The 20,326-nt window shown below is 39.3% G+C and overlaps 1 protein-coding gene across 1 annotated transcript in view; it reads left to right on the top strand.

Annotated features, from left to right (window-relative positions):
- Positions 1-20,326, top strand: part of SPTLC2 (serine palmitoyltransferase long chain base subunit 2) — a 104,288-nt gene that overhangs the window by 41,548 nt on the left and 42,414 nt on the right. Inside the window, exons 6-9 of the mRNA XM_032405692.1 lie at positions 3,002-3,095; positions 6,223-6,328; positions 7,072-7,291; positions 9,531-9,657. Coding sequence (XP_032261583.1) covers positions 3,002-3,095; positions 6,223-6,328; positions 7,072-7,291; positions 9,531-9,657 — 547 coding nt within the window. The remainder of the gene's footprint in view (positions 1-3,001; positions 3,096-6,222; positions 6,329-7,071; positions 7,292-9,530; positions 9,658-20,326) is intronic.

The raw sequence follows: 20,326 nt of genomic DNA, 5'->3' as shown, positions 1-20,326 counted from the left end.
TTTTTTTTTTTAAGATTTTATTTATTTATTTGAGAGACAGAGGGAGAGGGAGAAGCAGGCTCCCCTCTGAGCAGGGAGCCAGACCCGAGGCTCGATCCCAGGACCCCGGGATCATGACCTGAGCCAAAGGCAAACGCTTAACCAACTAAGCAAGCCCCCAGGTGCCCCGCAAAGGTGGTTCCTTGAGAAAATGAATAAAATTGATAAATCTCTAGCCAGACTGGTGAGGACAAAAACTAGAGAAGACACAAATACCAGTAGCAGGAATGAGAAAGGATACATCACTACACATCCTACAGACATTAAAAGGATAACAGGAAATATTAAGAACAACTTTATGCTGGTAAATTCAACAACTTAGATACAATGGACAGATACCTCGAAAGACATAAATGTATAGTTCTTTGACTTCATATTGATTATAATACATTCCTGTCCTGCATTTGAGTGGCATAAATCTTGAGATTCTTATTTGGAATTTCTCAGAACTTTTCACACTAGAGGGTTAAATGATCTCATCCTGCTCTTCCCTGTATGTTCAGAAACTAATCACGTAGAATTAGAGATCTTGTATACAGACTTGGAAGATACTACCTTAAAGATTTATCTTTCAAATCAAACTTTATAGCTGAATGTTATTAAGTATCATTTAATCCATTAAAGACAGAAACTAATCCAGTTTTAATATTTCTTTGAATCTGATACTAAATTTGTGAGGTGGTTGATTTTTCAGCTTAAAGGCAGGGGGAGGTAGTGTATTATAGATTAAGATCATGTGTTCTGGAAGCAGAAGCTTTGTAATGAGTCACACTCACTAAGCTTGTGACCTTGAGCAAGATTTGTAACTCTTCTAAAAGGGAGCTTCCTCTTATGTAAAGTGGGGATAATAATAGTACCTGCCTCATAGATTTTTTTAATGGGGATTAAAAGTAATATTGCCTTTAAAACCCTTAACATAATGCCTGGAACATATTAAGCACTTAGCTTTTAACTGCTGACATTTAATTTTTATTTTATTTTTGAACTAACGATGTAATAGAGCCTCATAGTAGATTGATACATAGAAATGGTGAATAAGGCTGTCTAAAAAGGAGGCAAATAGCAAGTTATATTGCAGATTTTGTCAAGAAAAAAAAGGGCTGTAAAGAGAAGAAAATAAAATTGTATGGAGGGGAAGGAGGGGGATCCTTTTAAGGTATAGTGGAATGCCAAGAGTGGTAAGTAAAGGGCTGAAGACTTGCAGAAGAGAAATTCAGTATCTCTTCATTTTCTTCCCCAGTTTCTCTCCTTTTCCACCCCCCCCCAATTTTAACACTTTTTTTCAAAGATTAATTTAGAGTTGTAAAAGAATACAGAGTTCCTGTATACCCTTCACCCAGCTTCCTTTTATGTTAATATCGTACTAACAGTGGAATTTTTCAGACCCAAAAAATTAACCTTGATACAATACAATTCACTGAAGTACAGAACTTATTTCAATTTCACCAGGTTTTCCACCGATACCATTTTCTGTCGAGGATCTGCATGGTATCTCCTCAGTCTCCAATGTGTGACAGTTCCTGTCTTTCCTTACCTTGACTCTTCTGAAGGAAGAGTTGTTGCTTCTCCCCTATTCATTTACATTAGTATAGATTCGTGAATATTTTATTATTTGGGTCCAGCATGATTGCCCTTTATTTTGTTGCTCGGGTTGTTCCAGTTTTGGCCATTGGGAGATCTTTCAGGTGGGCTCCTGTGCCATTTGAATATGTGCTCATCCTTTTTTTTCCCCCGAAGAGCACTTTCTTACTTTGTAGCATGACAAGAGGCTCTGAGCTTTTTTTTTTTTTTTTTAAACCTATTTTAGCTTTGGGGTCAACCAGTTCTCCATTGAGCCCTGGTTCATTTTACTGGAGGGTGGTATTTAGAAATCAAGGTCTGTTGTGTTTACGGCCACTTGGGTGTCACTGCTTCTTGTCCCTCAGTGCTTAGAGCTAGAAAAATATATGCTTGTATACTAACTCATGCATACACAGGTCTGTGTGTATGTGTATACTTTACATATACATTTTAAAACCCATCAGCCCATACTGGTACCCCCAGCTCTACTTCTCCTTTTTAATGTACACATTTTTAACTAGATAGCTTTTTATCTTAATAACAAAAATTTTGCACAGTGTAAAAATTGCACACATCTGCTGTTATGAGTTTAAGTATCCCTCTAAGAATATTTTGTTATAAATCAGTGTTTGTGTGTGTGTGTGTGTCTTCTTTTTTTTTTCTCCTGGGAACATGCTGATACTTTCTGCACCTTACTGTAAAATCTAAGTGGATATTTTGAGGACACTGTTGGCAGAAAAACCTGTTTCTGAGTTCAGTTCTTACAGGTTGAAGGGCCTGAGCTGTGGAAGAGTAAGAACCTGGAATGAAATAAAATCCCTGAGAACTTCAGCCTTTTCTTGTTGCCTTAGGAGAAACTCATGTTAACATGTTAAAGTAGAGCTTATTGAGAGATTTTAAAGGCAAAATTGAGGCCTACACTTCATGTCAGTGGGGAGAGTATTAGTAAGTGGAATCCTCATTGAATTCAGGGTATTATTAGGAGTGAGAGGAAGAAAGTTTTACCCCCTCAGCTCCCTTGTCCACCACTTTTCCCACAAACAGTAGCACATCATACCAAAACTCATATGGAATGCCATCAAACCAGCGAAACTGAAACCCCATGACGACTATCTGATATATCAGATTTTAGGTATAAATAATAGCCTGTTGCTACATATCTGAATATTTAAGTCAGTCATAGGACTGAAGAAATTAAAAGGCTAGAATTTTGTATCTACTTAAGTAAGTTAATTTTGCAAAAACAAAAATATGTATACTTTCCTTCTTGAAATTGATAATTTTGCTGTTGTATAAGCTTTCCTTAATAAGATACCATTATTAATGATTTTAGCATTTTGTAATTTGTGTAAGTAAACCTTTCCCCCTAGCTTCTTACCTTTCTGTGCTGGTGGTTTTGCAGGGTTGCCTGATTCTGAGTGATGAACTGAACCATGCTTCGCTGGTTCTAGGAGCCAGACTCTCGGGAGCAACCATTCGAATCTTCAAACACAACAGTGAGTTTGATGTGGAATTCACTGCAGCCTTAGTGTTTAATATTCTTTGGGTTAATGGCAGTGGTAACATTAGTTACATTAATAATGGAAGATATAAATGAAGCATGTAGCAACATTTAAAGTGTCCTTCTGGTCCAGTCTTTTAAAAGTTATCCTCTTCCTCTTCGGCCTCTATTTCATACATATTTCTACAGAGGCTGTACAAAATACGATATTCTCCTTTTATTTAGCTTTCAACTCTTTCATCTTCCTTGTGTACAAGTCACTTGCTCAGTATGCATTTACTAGATGCCTATGGTGTGTCTTGCCGTAACACCAGGGCTACTGAGATGAGTAAAGCAGGGTCTCATCTTAAGGAGCTCCGGCCGGTTAATGAAGAGACTCTAGAGAAAGCCCTAGTGGAATACCACGGATACAGAACAGGTACTGGAGTACAGGTGTGAACAGCTGCTTCACAGAGGAAGACGGCACTGCCAGAACTTTCTCCCCAAGTGGAGGCGTCTTGTGTATTATTAAAATAATGATTTACAAGAAGAAAGTAACTTTTGTAGTTAAAATACTAGCATGTAGGAAGGAAAGATTACCAAACTGTACATCTAATACCATTTTTTTGCCAAAATGCGTACACGTACAGACAAAAGTCTGGAAGAATAAACACCCAAATGTTAGATCTGTACTCTGGTTGGGAGGCGTGTGGATGCTAATAACTTTCTTCCTTCTGTCTTTGTCTTGTCTAAAATGTTTTATAATGAGAATGATACATACAGTATTTTGTTTTTTGGTTTTTTTTTAAAGATTTTATTTATTTGACAGAGAGAGACACAGTGAGAGAGGGAACACAAGCAGGGGGAGTGGGAGAGGGAGAAGCAGGCTTCCCACGGAGCAGGGAGCCTGATGCGGGGCTCGATCCCAGGACCCTGGGACCATGACCCGAGCCGAAGGCAGACACTTAACGACTGAGCCACCCAGGCGCCCCCATACAGTATTTTGTTTTATGAAGTACATGGCATTATTAAGCACAATTGTGTAACCTATTTTCTTAAAACACATCGTGAACTTTGTTTGACAGTCCATGTGACTCTCCTCCTCCCCTAAGGCCAGGGTGGCAGGTGGTGTCTAGAGTTGCCCTCATTCAGTCCATCCCTCAATTTGGACATCAAGGTGGTTTCTAAATTTTTCTACTAGAAACAGTACTACCTACTCATATTTTTGCTCAGTGGTCTGATTAATGCCTTAGGATAAATTCCTAGCAGTCTTAGGATGCCTGATTAAAAGGTTATAAAATTTTTAGACTTTTCCAAATTGCCTCCAAATATGGTACAAATTTTTACTTAACAACATGACAGTGACTCTACTTACAGGCTGACATAGGACATTATGAATCACTTAAAATATTTTCTAGTTGAATAAATCAATAACATGTTAATTTCTGTTTCTTTGATTATTAGGTTTTAAGCAACTTTTTTATACAGTTAATTGTGTTTGTATTTCTTTGTGAATTGGCCATTTTCAAACTGTTTCTGTTTTCCACTGAGTATAAGAGCCCTTTATATTAATTACTCTTTTTTCTGTGTTGCAATATTTTTTATTTCGTTTTTAACTTTTAGTGTCTTGCTGGTAGATTTATTAAACTGGTGATGTTGGCACATTTATTCTTATGAGTTTTAGATTTTGCATAATGCCTCCCCCGTTTTAAGATCATAAAGTTACTCTCTTATATTTTCTTTTCGTGGTTTTGTGGTATATTTTTTATTTAAATCTTTAATTTGCATGGAATTTAGGAAGCATAATATGAGAGAGATAATTGAATTTTTTTTCCCTGAGTAGGTGATAACGGTCAAGCATTATATAGGTACTTCCTTTCATCTAAAATTTTGAGTCAATATTTTTCTCTTCCTTTCTGTATATAAACAGAGGAAACTAAAACAATGAGTGCATTTTTATTTGTCTCCTGCTGGGTGCCACACATTGGTCTCTGCAGCAGAAATAGCAGCTTCACAATAGACATACTTCTGTGGTAGCATCTCCTCTGTGGGTTAGGTAGCAGACTGTTTTGTTCTGAATAACCGAAGGGATGAACACAGTCACAACCTTTGGCCATCTCACTTGTGGTATGTGTTTTTATTACCTTACTTCTCTTTCCTAACCAAAGTCCTTTCATAGAAAGAGCAAAATCATGTAACTTTGTAACCCCCTCCTTCAGTCCTGAGCAATAAAGAATATAAAATCACATTTCATGATGGGGTGCCTTCCACCCCTGTTAAATATACCCCAGACTTAATAGTGCATAGATTTGGGGGGAAAGGTCCTTAAGGCCATTATTTCAGGGCAGATATTTTAAGTATGAATTCTACTGTCGTGGTAACAGTGGTCTTCACAGCATTTATCTTTAACAGGAAAATTATGATCCTCATTAGTGGTAGTACCAGCCAAGTTGTTTCTGGGCCTGGTAACCATCCTTAAGGACCAAGAGAGCTGATCAAGTCAAACATGGAACAGTCTCAACTGATTGCCAGGCTTTCTTACCACATAGTCTCATGCATGCCCAGACTGGTGTATTTTGAGCCCACTGCTAAGATAAAGCTATTTAACAAGCGTTTATTGAGGGTATCCTAGGTGAAAGGAAATGGGGCGTACACTTTGAATTTTCCCCCATATTTGCTTTTTAGGAGGTGTATGTATTGGTTTATTTGCACTCTCTTGCTCAGTCTTCGTTATGCATGTATTTCTAGATGACTCACTAGGATTAAAGATACAGTTGATTCTACAAATACAAAAAAACAAAACAAAACAAGCAAACCCCACTAACTGAACGGCCTGGTATTTAACATGAAACATCAGTCATTTCACAGGCATGCTACCCAGTGGACCTGCCTGTGCCACAGTCATTTAGTGGAGTTTCCGTGGTTTTGAACATTCATTACGTTTTAGATGAGATTGTCATTCAAGCTAGCAGTAGCTCACCCATTTTGCCTTATCTTTTCCGGCTCAGTTATGATTATGTTAATGTCCTGTGCCATCTGAGACACACTTCCTGAATAAGAAATGTGTATTTGCATTTGGGAAGTAGGGTTCAGAAAGAGGAAGGTACTTTGTGTTGAAATTCTTTTTTGTGTGCTACATACAGATATGCAAAGCCTAGAGAAGCTGTTGAAAGATGCCATTGTTTATGGTCAGCCTCGGACACGAAGGCCCTGGAAGAAAATTCTAATCCTTGTGGAGGGAATATATAGGTAATCCTGTTTTCTTATTCTTATCTTTCTGATTTAGCTCCAGGAAGTTACAGAGTTTTTAAGCAGAAGGGAACAGCAATCTGGACCCCTCTGGACACCAAGGAGGCAGTGTTTATGACTTGATAAAATACCTGGAAGCAGAGTCAGCACTGGCACGGAAGTCTTTTGTCTGGCTTTTCTTTATTCTTTCCATCTTGCTAATGGTCTTCAAATTCCCTTTCTTTTTGCATCCTTTATTTTTCTACTGTTTGTAGAGGGAATGTATACATAGGGGCAAGAATTAGAATATGTTTTTTAATGTGTCAAAACAAATTCTACATCATTCCATTTTAAGAACAATTTTATTCTGGTTTATTTGCAGCCCTTGCACTTAACTCTCTTACCTCCTATCTTTTTTATTCTTTTATTCTGCTATTTTAATTTCATCTGCAGTGTAATGCAAAATCTAACCTTGCCTGTAATTGCAAGTGTTAGAAGAATCTGCTGTGACCTTTATCCATCTGGGGTGAATTAAGGTCAATTCTGTTCTGGTGCTTGTTTGAAAAGATCCAGTTTCCTTTCCCCTAGACATCTGCCTAGCCATGGCATCATTTAACTTTGCCAGTTTAAAATCACAGGCAGAGTTGTCAAACCATTTAAAAAAGCAATAAACTGGGAAAATTAATAGTAGTAGTAAGGTGACCAACTCCTAATTTTGAGAGTTAAAAAGTCTCAGTGTGTGTATTTTTTATCCATTTTGCCAGCATGGAGGGATCTATTGTTCGCCTTCCTGAAGTGATTGCCCTTAAGAAGAAATACAAGGCATACTTATATCTAGATGAAGCTCACAGCATTGGGGCTCTGGGCCCTAGAGGTCGAGGTGTGGTAGATTACTTTGGCCTGGATCCTGAGGATGTGGACGTTATGATGGGCACATTCACAAAGAGCTTTGGTGCTTCTGGAGGATACATTGGAGGCAAGAAGGTAAATGGGCATGCAAATTGAACAATTAAGGGTAAAGGTGGTTCTGGCTACCACATTTGGTAACTCAGCATGTGGCAGGTAAGCATCCCGAACTGGGATGTGGAGATCCTGAATTTGTTTGTGGCTTAGGCTCACAGTGCCAGTGGGCTTCACACTTGAGCTGCTCAGTGAGTGACTGATGAACTAAAGGCTGGTTCTGTTCATTGTTTGTTGTTTTCTTACTTGAGCTTCTTTCTAAACCACATGCTGGTCTGACATACAGAACACCCTCTTATATGAAAGGACACACAGTGGTGCTGCCTGTTTGCCACAGTCTTCTTCTGGGTTTGAGTTGTACCCACAATTTCAAAAGTAGTGAGTTTATAATGAGAGCCAGTGGGAATAGAAGACCAGTTTCCTTGCCCTTGGCCTCAAATGCATCTTGGGTGAGCATAAAGATAGAAAGTTAAAAGATTATTTTGCCTGCTCTGGTTTACTATAAGGCATTGTATTTTTCAATTTAAAAATTGTGTAATGAATTCTGAGGCATTTGAGAATCAATGTGGTGTGGTGGAAATGGTTGAACCATGAGACAGAGGCCTAGGTTTGAATATTTCCCTAACTTTGTGAGCCCTGGGGCAAAGCATTTAACCTTCCCATTTCCTTATCAGTAAAACAGAGATAAATATGCCCAGCTTATAAGATTGTAGTAAGGGTTGAAAGAATAGTGTACGTCCATGCTACAACATGGATGAACTTGAAAGCATTGTGTTAATTTAAAGAAGTCAATCACAAAAGGTCACGTAGTATTTCTTTTATGTGATATATGCAGAACAGGTAAATCAGAGACAGAATGTACGTTCATAGTTGCCAAGGGCTGAGGGGATGGGGTGAGTGGAAGGTGACTTCTGATGGGTATGAGGTTTCTTTCTGAGATAATGAAATGTTCTAAAATTAGATAGTGGGGGTGCCTGGCTGGCTCAGTCGGTAGAGCGTATGACTCTTGATCCTGGAGTCGTGAGTTCAAGTCCCATGTTGGGCGTGGAGCCTACTTAATTAATTAAATTTTTAAAAAAATTAGTGATGAAAGTTGCACAGCTCTGTGAATATACTAAAAGCCACTGAACTGTACACTGTAGAAAAGTGAATTATATCTCAATAAAACTGTTACTGTAAAAAAAAAACTCCATAGTATTAATAAAAATACATTGTCAAGTGTTTGTATGTGGCATGTAGTAGGAGCTCATAAATATCTTTAATTCCTTTTTAAAACTTGACATTGGGAAACTTAAAGCATGGACTTTCTCTTAATAATTGATTGCCTTTTAGAGAAAACTCATTAGTGGTTTTAGTCAAGTTTGATAGATTTTTACCTCAAATTTTTGTTAATGGGACCAGGCTCACTTTGGAAAGTTGCTTGCTTTTTGGTAAGATTTGTTGCTAAACCAAAGGACTTAAAGTAATCTGGGACATCATTTAGGTCTGGTGTATCTATGCTTTTGTGGCTTTTGTACAGTTTTTAGTGTTTTTGAAGTGATATACTGTTTTACAGTCCTATTTTGTATCTCCTTGTTGGGTTCTGGTATGTAAGCTACTTTGCACATTTTATTTAAAGATTTAGTGAAGTTAAAAGGAGAGAATAGGGATATACAACTGATTGTTTTGGACTCCTTGTAACTGACATACAAAGTTTTTCTTTGTTCAGTGAGATGGCTTTCCTGTCCTCATGAAAGACCCAGTGAATTTCTATTTAATTTCTGCCATATTTATATCATTTTATAAACTTCTGTGTATCTGGAGGACATTTAATCCCTTTAAAATTGATGTTAGAGAACTGTCTTTCTCTTACTCAGGGCTTTGCAGGTATAGGGTAATATGCAGATGATATTTTTTGTAATAGTTATAAGTGAATTATTGTGTCTGAAAAGCAATCTAAGCACTTTAATTCAGCATTGTAGATCTGTTTATAACATTAAGTGATATGTTCTCCAAATTTAGAGGGCTTCTTTAAAACTAGTTTTTCTTTCTTTCATGTTGTGGCATGTTTAAAAAACAAAACAAAGCCTGAGCTGAAGGAGGTTGGCATGTGTCAGATGCAGTTGTTGCTGATAGTATCCTCTGACCTCTGCATCTCAGATTAGTGTCCCTCTTCCAGTGGTGTTGAAGGGAGAAAGAGTGTGCTTGCACCTGGAAGGAGTTCAGTGACATTGCAGAGAATTCAGGCTTTCCCTCTAACGCCTTGCTTCTGTGAACTCCCCAGGAGCTGATAGACTATCTGCGGACACATTCTCACAGTGCTGTGTACGCCACGTCACTGTCGCCACCTGTTGTGGAACAGATTGTCACCTCTATGAAGTGCATCATGGGGCAGGATGGCACGACCCTTGGTAAGTCTCTGTTTTCTTGGAAAACTTCCTCTGCTCAATAAATGCTTAGCAACCAAACATGCTCTTTTCCTCGAACTTTTTTCCTAAAATGAGTCAGGTATACTACTAGGCAGAACTGTCAGGTGTGTGAGGCTTTGGTTGCTACGGACACTTTTCAGTGTGTTTGATACACATCTGCCATGAGAACTAGCCTGGCTTGCTTCCTGTTGAATTTTCTTGTCTATAGATGGTGATGCTTTATTTAATCTTACTGTTCTACCTATTTTCATAAGTCTTCAGTGATAAGCCACAGGGTCTTTCCTGAATTGTATGAATTTCGCAGGGTCTTAGGGTCTTAGGGTCTAAGTTGCAGGGTCTTTCCTGAATTGTATGAATTTCGCAGGGTCTTAAGGTCTTAGGGTCTAAGTTGCAGGGTCTTTCCTGAATTTTGTATGAAGATGTAACTCACTGTGTAGCGATGTTTCATTCCCATTGTATTTAAAAGCTGCTCTTTGCATGTATTAATGTCCTTGATTTAATGCCTTTTTAAAGAGTTTCTAATTAAACAATAGGTAATAAAAGTCATCCTGAATTTGTTTATTCTGTCTTTGGTGGAATTTGTAGTCCAAACTGGGTGCTCTGACATAAACACACTGAAATGAACAATAAATAAAATGTGGTACTTGCTTTTTTATTTTACTTTTATTCTGCATCACTAGAGGGCAGTGTTGATTGCAGAAAAGTTAGAACAATTGGGATTTTTGTTTTGTTTTGTTTTTTTACTTCAAAAAGTATTTCCATTGTATGAGACATACATTAATTTTACTTGCTTTTTAAATGCTTCTAAAATGAGTTATTCTTGTAAAAGATTTTACACTATCAGCCTTGAGCTCTCCACTCTTCATTTATATAAATTTTATGGTAAGATTGTTTTGATTTGTATTGGAAAACAAGAAGAAAGTAATCTGATTTTGATGGATGCAAACCTGTTTTCTTAAATCAGAATTTTTCCTTAATTTTTTTCTCATCTGGGGTATATTCTTATCTCTAGCGAGAGATTTTTGGAAATAGATTTTCAAAGTGTTGATCATTTTCAGTTTCATGAATTGATTCCTTGGGAAAGAAAATATTTCATTCATGTTGTGAACACAGCATGGAGCCTTGGGAGTAACCGCCTCTTAACAGTAGCTACGTTATCTTCTGTCCTTCCTCATGGTGTTAGTAGAAGTAGGGTGTTTTGATCTGAGATATATATTTATATAGCTAGCAATTATCTAGTTACTTCACATAGGTGCATCAACCTTATTGATTCAGGGTACAGAAAGGTGACTAAAATGAATGGCTAATGGCTAATTTTGGATAATTTCTTTGCCCTGTCCTAGAACGTGGATCTGTGTGATATGTGACCTCTGCATATATGACTTATCTGTACTAAGTAATGAAATCTAGGCTCTGCTGGTGGTGAGAAAATGAAGTGTGGTAATTAGTTACAGGCTTTGGGTTAGCACTCATTTTCCAGTTTATTTATTGCCTCTCTGACGTGCCCCCCCGCCCCCCCCTCCAGCTTAGTGGTGTGAAACAACAGCCATCTTATTATGCTCACAGATTCTGCGGGTCAGGAATTCGGTCAGGGTACAGCAGGGATGGCTTGTCTTTGCTCCATAATATCCAGGGCTTGAGCTTGGAAGACCCAAGCCTCCGGGAGGACCTAGATGGCTAGGGGCTGGGATCATCTGGAAGCTTCTTCCCTCCCATGTCACTTGAGCTGAAGTGACTTGAACACTGGGCTCAACTGAGGCTGTTGACCAGAGCACCTTCACATGTCTTTCCTATGAGTCATAGCATGGTGACTGGGAATCCAGAGGGGATGCTTCAGAGCAAGTGTTCCCAAATAACCTGCTGAAACCTCATGACCTTTGCTGATTTGTTGTTAACAAGCAGGTCACTAAGGCCAGTCCAGATTGCAGGTCATGGGAAATCAGATTCCACATCAAATGGAAAGTGGGTCCAAGAATTTGTGGCCATTTTTACGATTTGCCACCACCAGCTTTTATATATTTTAAAAATTGCTCTCTAAAACTTTTAATTAGTATAGGCAAACTTTTGGCTACATTGCTTCTCTGCCAAAATAGAGGATAATAAAAATGTAACCAAAAGTAGAGAGAAGTACCGTCTTTCTTAAATCCAGCTACCTGATCTTAATTAAATTTGACCTGATTTCTTTTAGATTTGAGTGTGTAAGGTAATGCTTATTTTTATAGCGTCATTAAATGCATCTTTTTATTGTCCTTGTAGTAGAAAGAAAGTGTGAATCAAGTAGCAGCCCTTTGTGCCTTAAGGTGACCTTTAAAAAGAGGTATCTGCGGGGCGCCTGGGTGGCTCAGTCGTTAAGTGTCTGCCTTCGGCTCGGGTCATGATCCCAGGATCCTGGGATCGAGCCCCGCATCGGGCTCCCTGCTCCACGGGAAGCCTGCTTCTCCCTCTCCCACTCCCCCTGCTTGTGTTCCCTCTCTCGCTGTGTCTCTCTCTGTCAAATAAATAAATAAAAATCTTTTTTAAAAAAGAGGTATCTGCAATTAATTTACCTGAGTGTGAGTTTATAGTAGAAGTGGTCTGCCCGGAGTGAAATTTAATATTTTATGTTCAAGACCTTGAATTTCATTCCTTCCACAAACATTGAGTATCTCACTCTGTGTTAGACTCTGAATCAGAATCCACAGGAAATGGGCATACAAGCAGATGATTTGAGAGGAGTATATACTTGTGGAGTATTGGAGATACAGAGGATAGTGGCTTGTTCTGTTAGTCCCAGAGAGTACTGTAACATAGAAAAATTGTTTTATTAATCACTTTACCAAGTATTTGCCCTCTGTGTGCTAGGTGCTATTGCTAGACACTTGTGATTCATCAAGAATGAAACACCCCAAAGTTTTTGCATAATGGGGTTTCTAGTGTAGGAAGTAAATTGTACAGTGTGCTAGAAAATGATAAGTACCCTGGCAAAAAGGGAAGTAGGGAAGATGGGTGATCAGGGGTTCTGGGGACCCAGTTTGCAATTTCAAATAAGGCGGTCATTGAGAAGGTAAGACTTCTAGCAAGAATTTGAAGAAGGTGAGGACTTGGCCCTGAAAATCCAGGGATAAAAAGACCTGGAGATGGAGGCCACTCTGTTCAGGAACAGCGAGGAGACCACCATGGCCTGAGCATCGTAGTACAGGTAGAGGGATTGTGAATGATTGAGTGGGGAAAGGTAGAGGTTCGAAGGATGGCAGTTCTGATGGGAGGCAGACTTGTGAAGGGTGTTAGGGTGCCACAAAAAAACACACACTGGTTCTCTTGCCCTAAAATCAAATTCAGATTCTTGTTTAGTATTGAATTCAGATTCCTTTGAATCCGTGGGCTGCTTACTGCTGGCAGGCTTCTGGCGTGCATCAGCCAGGTTAAGAATGTTATTGGTCCTTCATATTTTATGAAAAGGTACAGAAAATAATGTACCCATGATCCCATATTTTAATGATAGTATCTCACCCCATTTATCTCACTTTTTAAAAAGAAAAAGGTAGCTAAAACTCCCTTTAGTGTCCCTTCTTGATTCTGTTTCTCTCACCCCTTCCCCAGAGATAATCACTATTCTGAAATTGTCTCTTTCTGTACTTCTGTGCATTTACTATGACCGTATCCATATAGTGTCAGTACCCCCACTGTTTGAAGGCTCACTGTTTGCCGTGACGACTTGCAGAAATGCTTATGACATTTAACTGAGTCAAAACCCACTATAATAAATTGTCATGAGCACACCAGTAAAGATGTTTTCAGTTGGGCATGAGTCTGGGGAAGAGGCTGTGGAGTGTATTTCAGTGGTACTTCTGCTCTTTTCCTGATAGGACCTGGTCTCCTGTTCACTTTGAGTTGTTAAATGTGTTGTACAATATTTCTATCATCTTCCCCACATTACTAATGAAAATGTCCTGTGACATGCAGAAAAACCTATGAAGAAAGTAGGTGAGCAAAGGAGGACCACAGATGTCCCTGCATTTGCAGAACATGTGGGAATGCTAAAGCTCATTGAGACAAGGGAATGCCTACCTGGAAATATAATGGACTCCATATTGTGCCTCATCACTGAGTCTTACACTGAGTCAGTTATCTCGGGGTTAAAATAGGTCATTGGTATTTTAGATGCTTTCTATTTTTTTTTTTTTTTTAAAGATTTTATTTATTTGACAGATTCAGCGAGAGAGGGAACACAAGCAGGGGGAGTGGGAGAGGGAGAAGCAGGCTTCCCGCCGAGCAGGGAACCCGATGCAGGGCTCGATCCCAGGACCCTGGGATCATGACCCGAGCCTAAGGCAGACGCTTAACGACTGAGCCACCCAGGTGCCCCGATGCTTTCTATTTTATAGAAATTCTTGGTAGGTTATTACATAGATATTTAAGAGTGTTTCATAGCTTGGGAAAAAAATTGTTTGGAGTTTTGGATGAGCCAGGAACATGTGATTTTTCCTGTTTTTGAATGATGTAATACAGACTCTGCTACCTGAAAATTCACACTGTAACACACTTTTAGGAACAGACTGGATTCCAGTAACAAGGACTGTCTGTGTTGTTTTGTGTGTGTGGTTTTTTTTCCCAAAAGATTTTGCTTATTTGAGAGAGAAAGAGTGAGCGTGCACGCCAGAGCATGAGCAGGGGAAGGAGCAGAGGGAGAGGGAGAAGCAGATTCCCTGCTGAGCAGGGAGCCCCCCACAGGACCCTGAGATCATGACCTGGGCCAGAGTCAGACACTTAACTAACTGAGCCACCCAGACGCTCCTGTTGTTTTGTGTTTTTAAATGTTTTTTGTTTGTTTTTTTTTAAGATTTTATTTATTTGTTTGAGAGACAGAGAGAGCACAAGAAGGAGAAGAGGCAGAGGGAGAGGGAGAAGCAGGCTCCCTGCTGAGCAGGGAGCCCGATATGGAGCTCAATCCCAAGACCTGGAGATTGTGACCCGAGCTGAAGACAAACACTTAACCATCTGAGCCACCCAGGCACCCCTGTGTTTTAAATGTTACATAAATTGGTCATATTGGGGAAGTTTTTCCACAGTTTATTTTATTTGCTTAATATTATTTGTTTGCATTATCCCTTTTGAGTGTAGGAGGTTCTTATTCATTTTCAGTGTTATGTAATATTCCACCGAGTATTACCACAGCTTCTGTGTTCATTACTCTATTGATGGACATTTAGATTGTTAGCTCTTTTTAACTGTTGTTACATAGTACCACAGTGACAATCCTTACATGGGTCTCATTTGCTGAGATAATTTTGCCCCTTTCCGGTGGCTGAGATTCTTCATCTTAACAGTGATAGACGTTGCCAGATTCTTTCAAGAGTCCTTAGCAGTTTAGTCTCCCATTCTAGTATGAAAGTTATAGTTTATCCATTTCCATCCCTTTTTAGATATTGTCGGTCCCTTTAATTTCTGCAAACATGATCTTGGTGAAATACAATCTCATTGTAGTTTGTTTGTTTGTTTAAGATTTTATTTATTTATTTGACAGAGATATAGTGAGAGAGGGAACACAAGCAGGGGGAGAGGGAGAAGCAGGCTTCCCGCTGAGCAGGGAGCCCGATGCAGGGCTTGAGCCCAGGACTCTGGGCTCATGATCTGAGTCGGAAGGCAGACGCTTAACGACTGAGCCACCCAGGCACCCCCTCATTGTAGTTTTTATTTCCATTTTCCTGATTAGTAGTCAGATTGGCCATTCATTTAGATGGGTATTTTTAGGAGTTCTTCATGTATTCTGGGTAATAATTCTTTTTTTCTTTTTTTAAGATTTTATCTGTTTATTTGAGACACAGAACAGGAGCAGGGAGGAGGGTCAGAGGGAGAGGGAGAAGCAGACTCCCTGCTGAGCAGGGAGCCTGATCCATCCCAGGACCCTGAGGTCATGACCTGAGCTGAAGGCAGCCACTTAACTGACTGAACTACCCAGGGACCGCCCCCCCGACCTTTTTTTAAAGATTTTATCTATTTAAGACAGAGCACAAGCAGGGAGGAGGGCCAGAGGGAGAGAGAGAATAATTCCTTACTACTGTTTTCTCTCAAACTGAGAGAAAATGGCTTTTCTTTAAATCTTGTTTATAATAATTATGTTTTAGAAAAGTTTTCCTTTTTGATATGGTAGAATTTATGAGTCTTTTCCCGTATGGACAATGTTTTTGTGCCTTAAACAATCTTTTCTTTAGTCCACATCAAATATATCTTCTGGAAGTGTTTATTGCTTTCTTCTACTGTTTTGTATGAATCAATTAATTAATTGGTGTTATGTGTTTCTGTATGATTATATGTGTGTGTGCATGATTTATTTTAGGGGTATTTTTCATTTTCATCTTGGATTATCTAGGCTTTCTAGAACCATACATTTTAATACTGCACTGTTCTTCAGTTTCTTTTTTTTCTTTTAAGATTTTATTTATTTATTTGACAGAGAGATACACAGCGAGAGAGGGAACACAAGCAGAGGGAGTGGGAGAGGGAGAGCAGGCTTCCCGCGGAGCAGGGAGCCCGATGCGGGGCTCCATCCCAGGACCCTGGGATCATGACCTGAGCTGAAGGCAGACGCTTAACACCTGAGCCACCCAGGCGCCCCTGTTCTTCAGTTTCTATATTTTGAAGAAATTTGCCTGGAAGGAGTCAGGTTTACATCTGAGCTGCAACAATATTTCTGTCTCTCATTGAATTTCCATAGTGCTATGGATTGGAAATGGGGGGAGCTGAAAGGCTGTGTCTTTTGTGCTAATACCCTTTTTCTCCCAAAAGCCCTATTTCACAACTTTATAATATCACAAATTTATAATCTTGTCTCACAGAGCCAGTGTTTAATATTTGAACACAATGTTTTGTTTAAAGTGTGTATGCAAGTCAATCAGTAGACTTAACTGCTACATGTTACAGTTTGTGTCCAGTCCTAAAATACCGAACATATAATGAAATCTCTAAGCCTTACCTTTTCGTTATAATTTTGACTGTTTCAAGTATTTTGTTACTTGATTTTGATCCTTTTCTTCATAACTGATTGTGTAGCTACAGCACAATTCCAACGAGCATATAAGGTTTATTATTGCCACATTCAGTATGTCTAATAATTTTTGGTTTTGTCTTGAAGATTGAGTCCCGTGTTAAATTTTTTCTTTAAAATTTATTTACTTATTTTTGGAAAAGAGAGAGCACACGTGGGGGGTGGCGGGGGGTGGGGGGAAGGAGAGAGAATCCAAGCAGACTCCATGCTGAGCACTGAGCCCAACTCGGGGCTCTATCTCAGGAGCCTGAGATCATGACCTGAGATGAAATCAAGAGTTGGATGCTAAAAAAAAAAAGAGTTGGACAGTTAACCGACTGCGCCACCTGGGCACCCCGATCCTGTGTTATCTTATTAGTATCCACACTTTATTTTGTACCTTTAGCAAACGTGTTTGGTAATACAAAGATGAAATGGAATAAAGTATTAGAATAATACTGTTCTAGAAAGAGGGAGACTTTCCCAAAAATGAACTTTCAGTTTAATAGGCAGTATTATTGGGCAGTAACTCCGAAAGCTTGTTGGCCAGGTGACACAGATCATCAACCAGTAGCTTAGGGATATCACAGTATAATGTGTGAAAGCCTCACTAACCTGTGGTTTTTGCATGTCGGTGTCAGCTCCCCTGTTAGGACCCTTGTCTTGCTCCTCCTTTGCATCTTAAATAGTGCCTGTTCAGGAACTTAGAGTCAGTAATTGTTTGTTTGACTTGATTATTCACAAAATTGTTATCTATCTTCCCAAAGTGGATTATAAACTCCATGAAAACATGGAGATTTGGCCGTCATGTTCACTTTATTGCTTCTGTTTAAAACCGTGTTTGGCACATAGTAGGCATGCAGTAAATGCTTGGTAGATGGTTAAATGAGTAATACTTTGGTACCTTGAAGAGAGGCATTGTAAGAGTTAATGACCTATGATTTAGTCCCTTATTATATTGTGTTCTTAAATGCTGAGGACTTAAGAAATTTATACACCTAAGAGGATAAGATCCCTCATTCACTTCTACAGGATCATTCTTGAATGGAAGCCTCATGTATACTGATCAATGTTCTTAGAATAATAGGACTTGGGAAAAAAAATATATGTTAGATTTAAGATTAATAATTTAGTTTAAAAAATATAAATGTATCTTTGATGCTGTTACTGATTTTCTCTTAGTGGGATAAATCTTCATACTTTGATGATACAGGTGGTTTGGCCTTTGCTCTCCCTAGCCAGGTCCTCTTGTAACCAGCAGCAACCATTTGTAAGCTCACTTTCCAAGCCCGGGAAGCATTTGTTCCATTCTAACTGGCAGGTGTATCTCATCAGTAAAAAAGAAATGGAGCCTAAGAATCATTGGAGGAACATTATAAATCAGATTAGGATAGAGAAGCTAAACTTAGTTTAGTTATAGGTAACTATAAAACAGATTAGTCTTGAATTAAAATATAAATATTTGCTTATCATTAAATACTCCAGTTGGATTTTAAGGTTGTCCATTAATATCTATTCTATTCTAAGCAAAGATATGACCTGTGTCAGAATGTAGGATTTATGGCACTGTATGTTTTCACAGGGGCTACTGTTCTCTCTCCAGTTCTGGGCTTAGTATGATTTTTCTCTTTTTTCCCTTCCAAGCCAGAATTAGTGGATCTGAAATAGTTGTTTTGTAATGATAATACGATGAGCCATGAAATGGGTGAACAACTCATCCTCATTTAAGATGAAATCAAAACTAAAATGTGACTTGAATTGTTAGGGGTTAAAAAAAGAGAAATCAGGGGCACCTGGGTGGCTCAGTCATTAGGCATCTGCCTTCGGCCCAGGTCATGATCCCAGGGTCCTGGGATCGAGCCCCCACATGGGGCTCCCTGCTCCGCGGGAAGCCTGCTTCTCCCTCTCCCACTCCCCCTGCTTGTGTTCCTTCTCTCGCTGTGTCTCTCTCTGTCAAATAAATAAATAAAATCTTCAAAAAAAAAAAAAAGGAGAAATCACTTAGCTTTGACACTTGGAAGATTTTCTTTTGTTTAATACAAGTGGGGTAAAATAGGGGCGCCTGGGTGGCTCAGTCGTTAAGCGTCTGCCTTCGGCTCAGGTCATGATCCCAGGGTCCTGGGATCGAGTCCCACATCGGGCTCCCTGCTCGGCGGGAGGCCTGCTTCTCCCTCTCCCATTCCCCCTGCTTGTGTTCCTGCTCTCGCTATCTCTCTCTGTCAGATAAATGAATAAAATCTTTAAAAAAAAAAAAAAAAAATACAAGTGGGGTAAAATAATCATAATATTATTGCTTTCAGTTAGTTTCTAGTTCGTAGGGTCAGTTACAGGTAAAGCATGGAAACTTGAGCAGTGATTATAAACCAGATATAAAGAACAAAAACCTTGACAATGTAAACAGTAGCAGACAGGAGGTGTAGAAGGGGGATAAAGGAAGGTGAGGGACATGGAAGTGTATCAGTTTCTGTTATGTACTTGGTGGAGAGTTTAATAGATACTATCTTGTTTATAAATCAGCACGTTTTTACGTTAAGGAATCGTCTTTAGGTTTATGAAGGTGACTGGCCACTAGAATTAAAAATGGTAATATGACAAAACTTGGTGGTGATTAGTCAAAGAAACATGGAAAGTAGCAGGAGCACAGCTGTCTCACCACACTACCACGTAGGGTTTCTGGAAGGAGAAGCAGAGGGGTAAGTGGATTCAGCACTGTAGTGCTAGCTGTCAGAAATGCGGGAAGGAGAACCTGGCGCTGCTTCCTGGGATGGGAATGGAGGTGGCTGGCCAAGGCGGGGAGGGGGGACTTCTGTACTTTGTATTTAATATTCTGTAGTGCTAGAATTTTATTTTACCATATGAATGTGTTACTTTTATGAGTTAGACTTTTTTTGTTATCAGATTCCACACTACATGAATAACTTCTTTGGAAATAAATCTTGCTTAAAATATGATTGAAAGTAAGGCTTAAACATACACACAAATATTACATGATTGACTGTTAAGCAATGTTCTCATTTTTTTGGTGAGAAGATGGGTTGCTCTGCAGTGATCAGAATGTAGAGCCTTCAGGAAAGCTACAGCATGCAAGGGAAGTTGAGATCCATCCCCTACCCTACTTTGTAAGCACTCCTTTTTCTTCCTCACACCTTTCCTGCATTCTCCCTCCAGTCGTTATCCTTTTCCCAAAGAAGAGAGGGACATGCCACTAGGTTGGTGAGTAGACATTGGAAGGCATCTTACCTCAGAACCGAAGTGAGGGACTGGTGGGTGGGAGGTGTGCTGCCAGCCTGCTTGGTGGACATAGGAGTGAGGACAGGCTGGTGAGTAGAAAACTGACACCAAGGAAATTCTGACAAATTCCATTAGACATTTGAAATTCTAGCTTGTACTTCACACACACACACACGCACATCCATCCAGTAATGGAAACTTAGCTGTAAGATCTATTTATGAGTCAAGGCAAAACATGTCTGAGCAAAGAAACTAAAATTGTGCTTTTCCATTTTCCAGAGCTGTGCTTGGCTGTATTTTATTTCTGGCCAGAGATGTAATTAATAACATGCACAGCACCCAGCTTAGTGTCTGACATCCAGTAGCCTTTTGATAAATTTGCTGAATGAATGAATGAATGAATGGATGCACACATGA

Source organism: Phoca vitulina, unplaced genomic scaffold (genome assembly GCF_004348235.1).
Source record: "Phoca vitulina isolate PV1807 unplaced genomic scaffold, GSC_HSeal_1.0 scaffold7, whole genome shotgun sequence".
Taxonomy (NCBI): Eukaryota; Metazoa; Chordata; class Mammalia; order Carnivora; family Phocidae; genus Phoca; species Phoca vitulina.
This window is presented reverse-complemented; position numbering and strand designations above follow the sequence as displayed.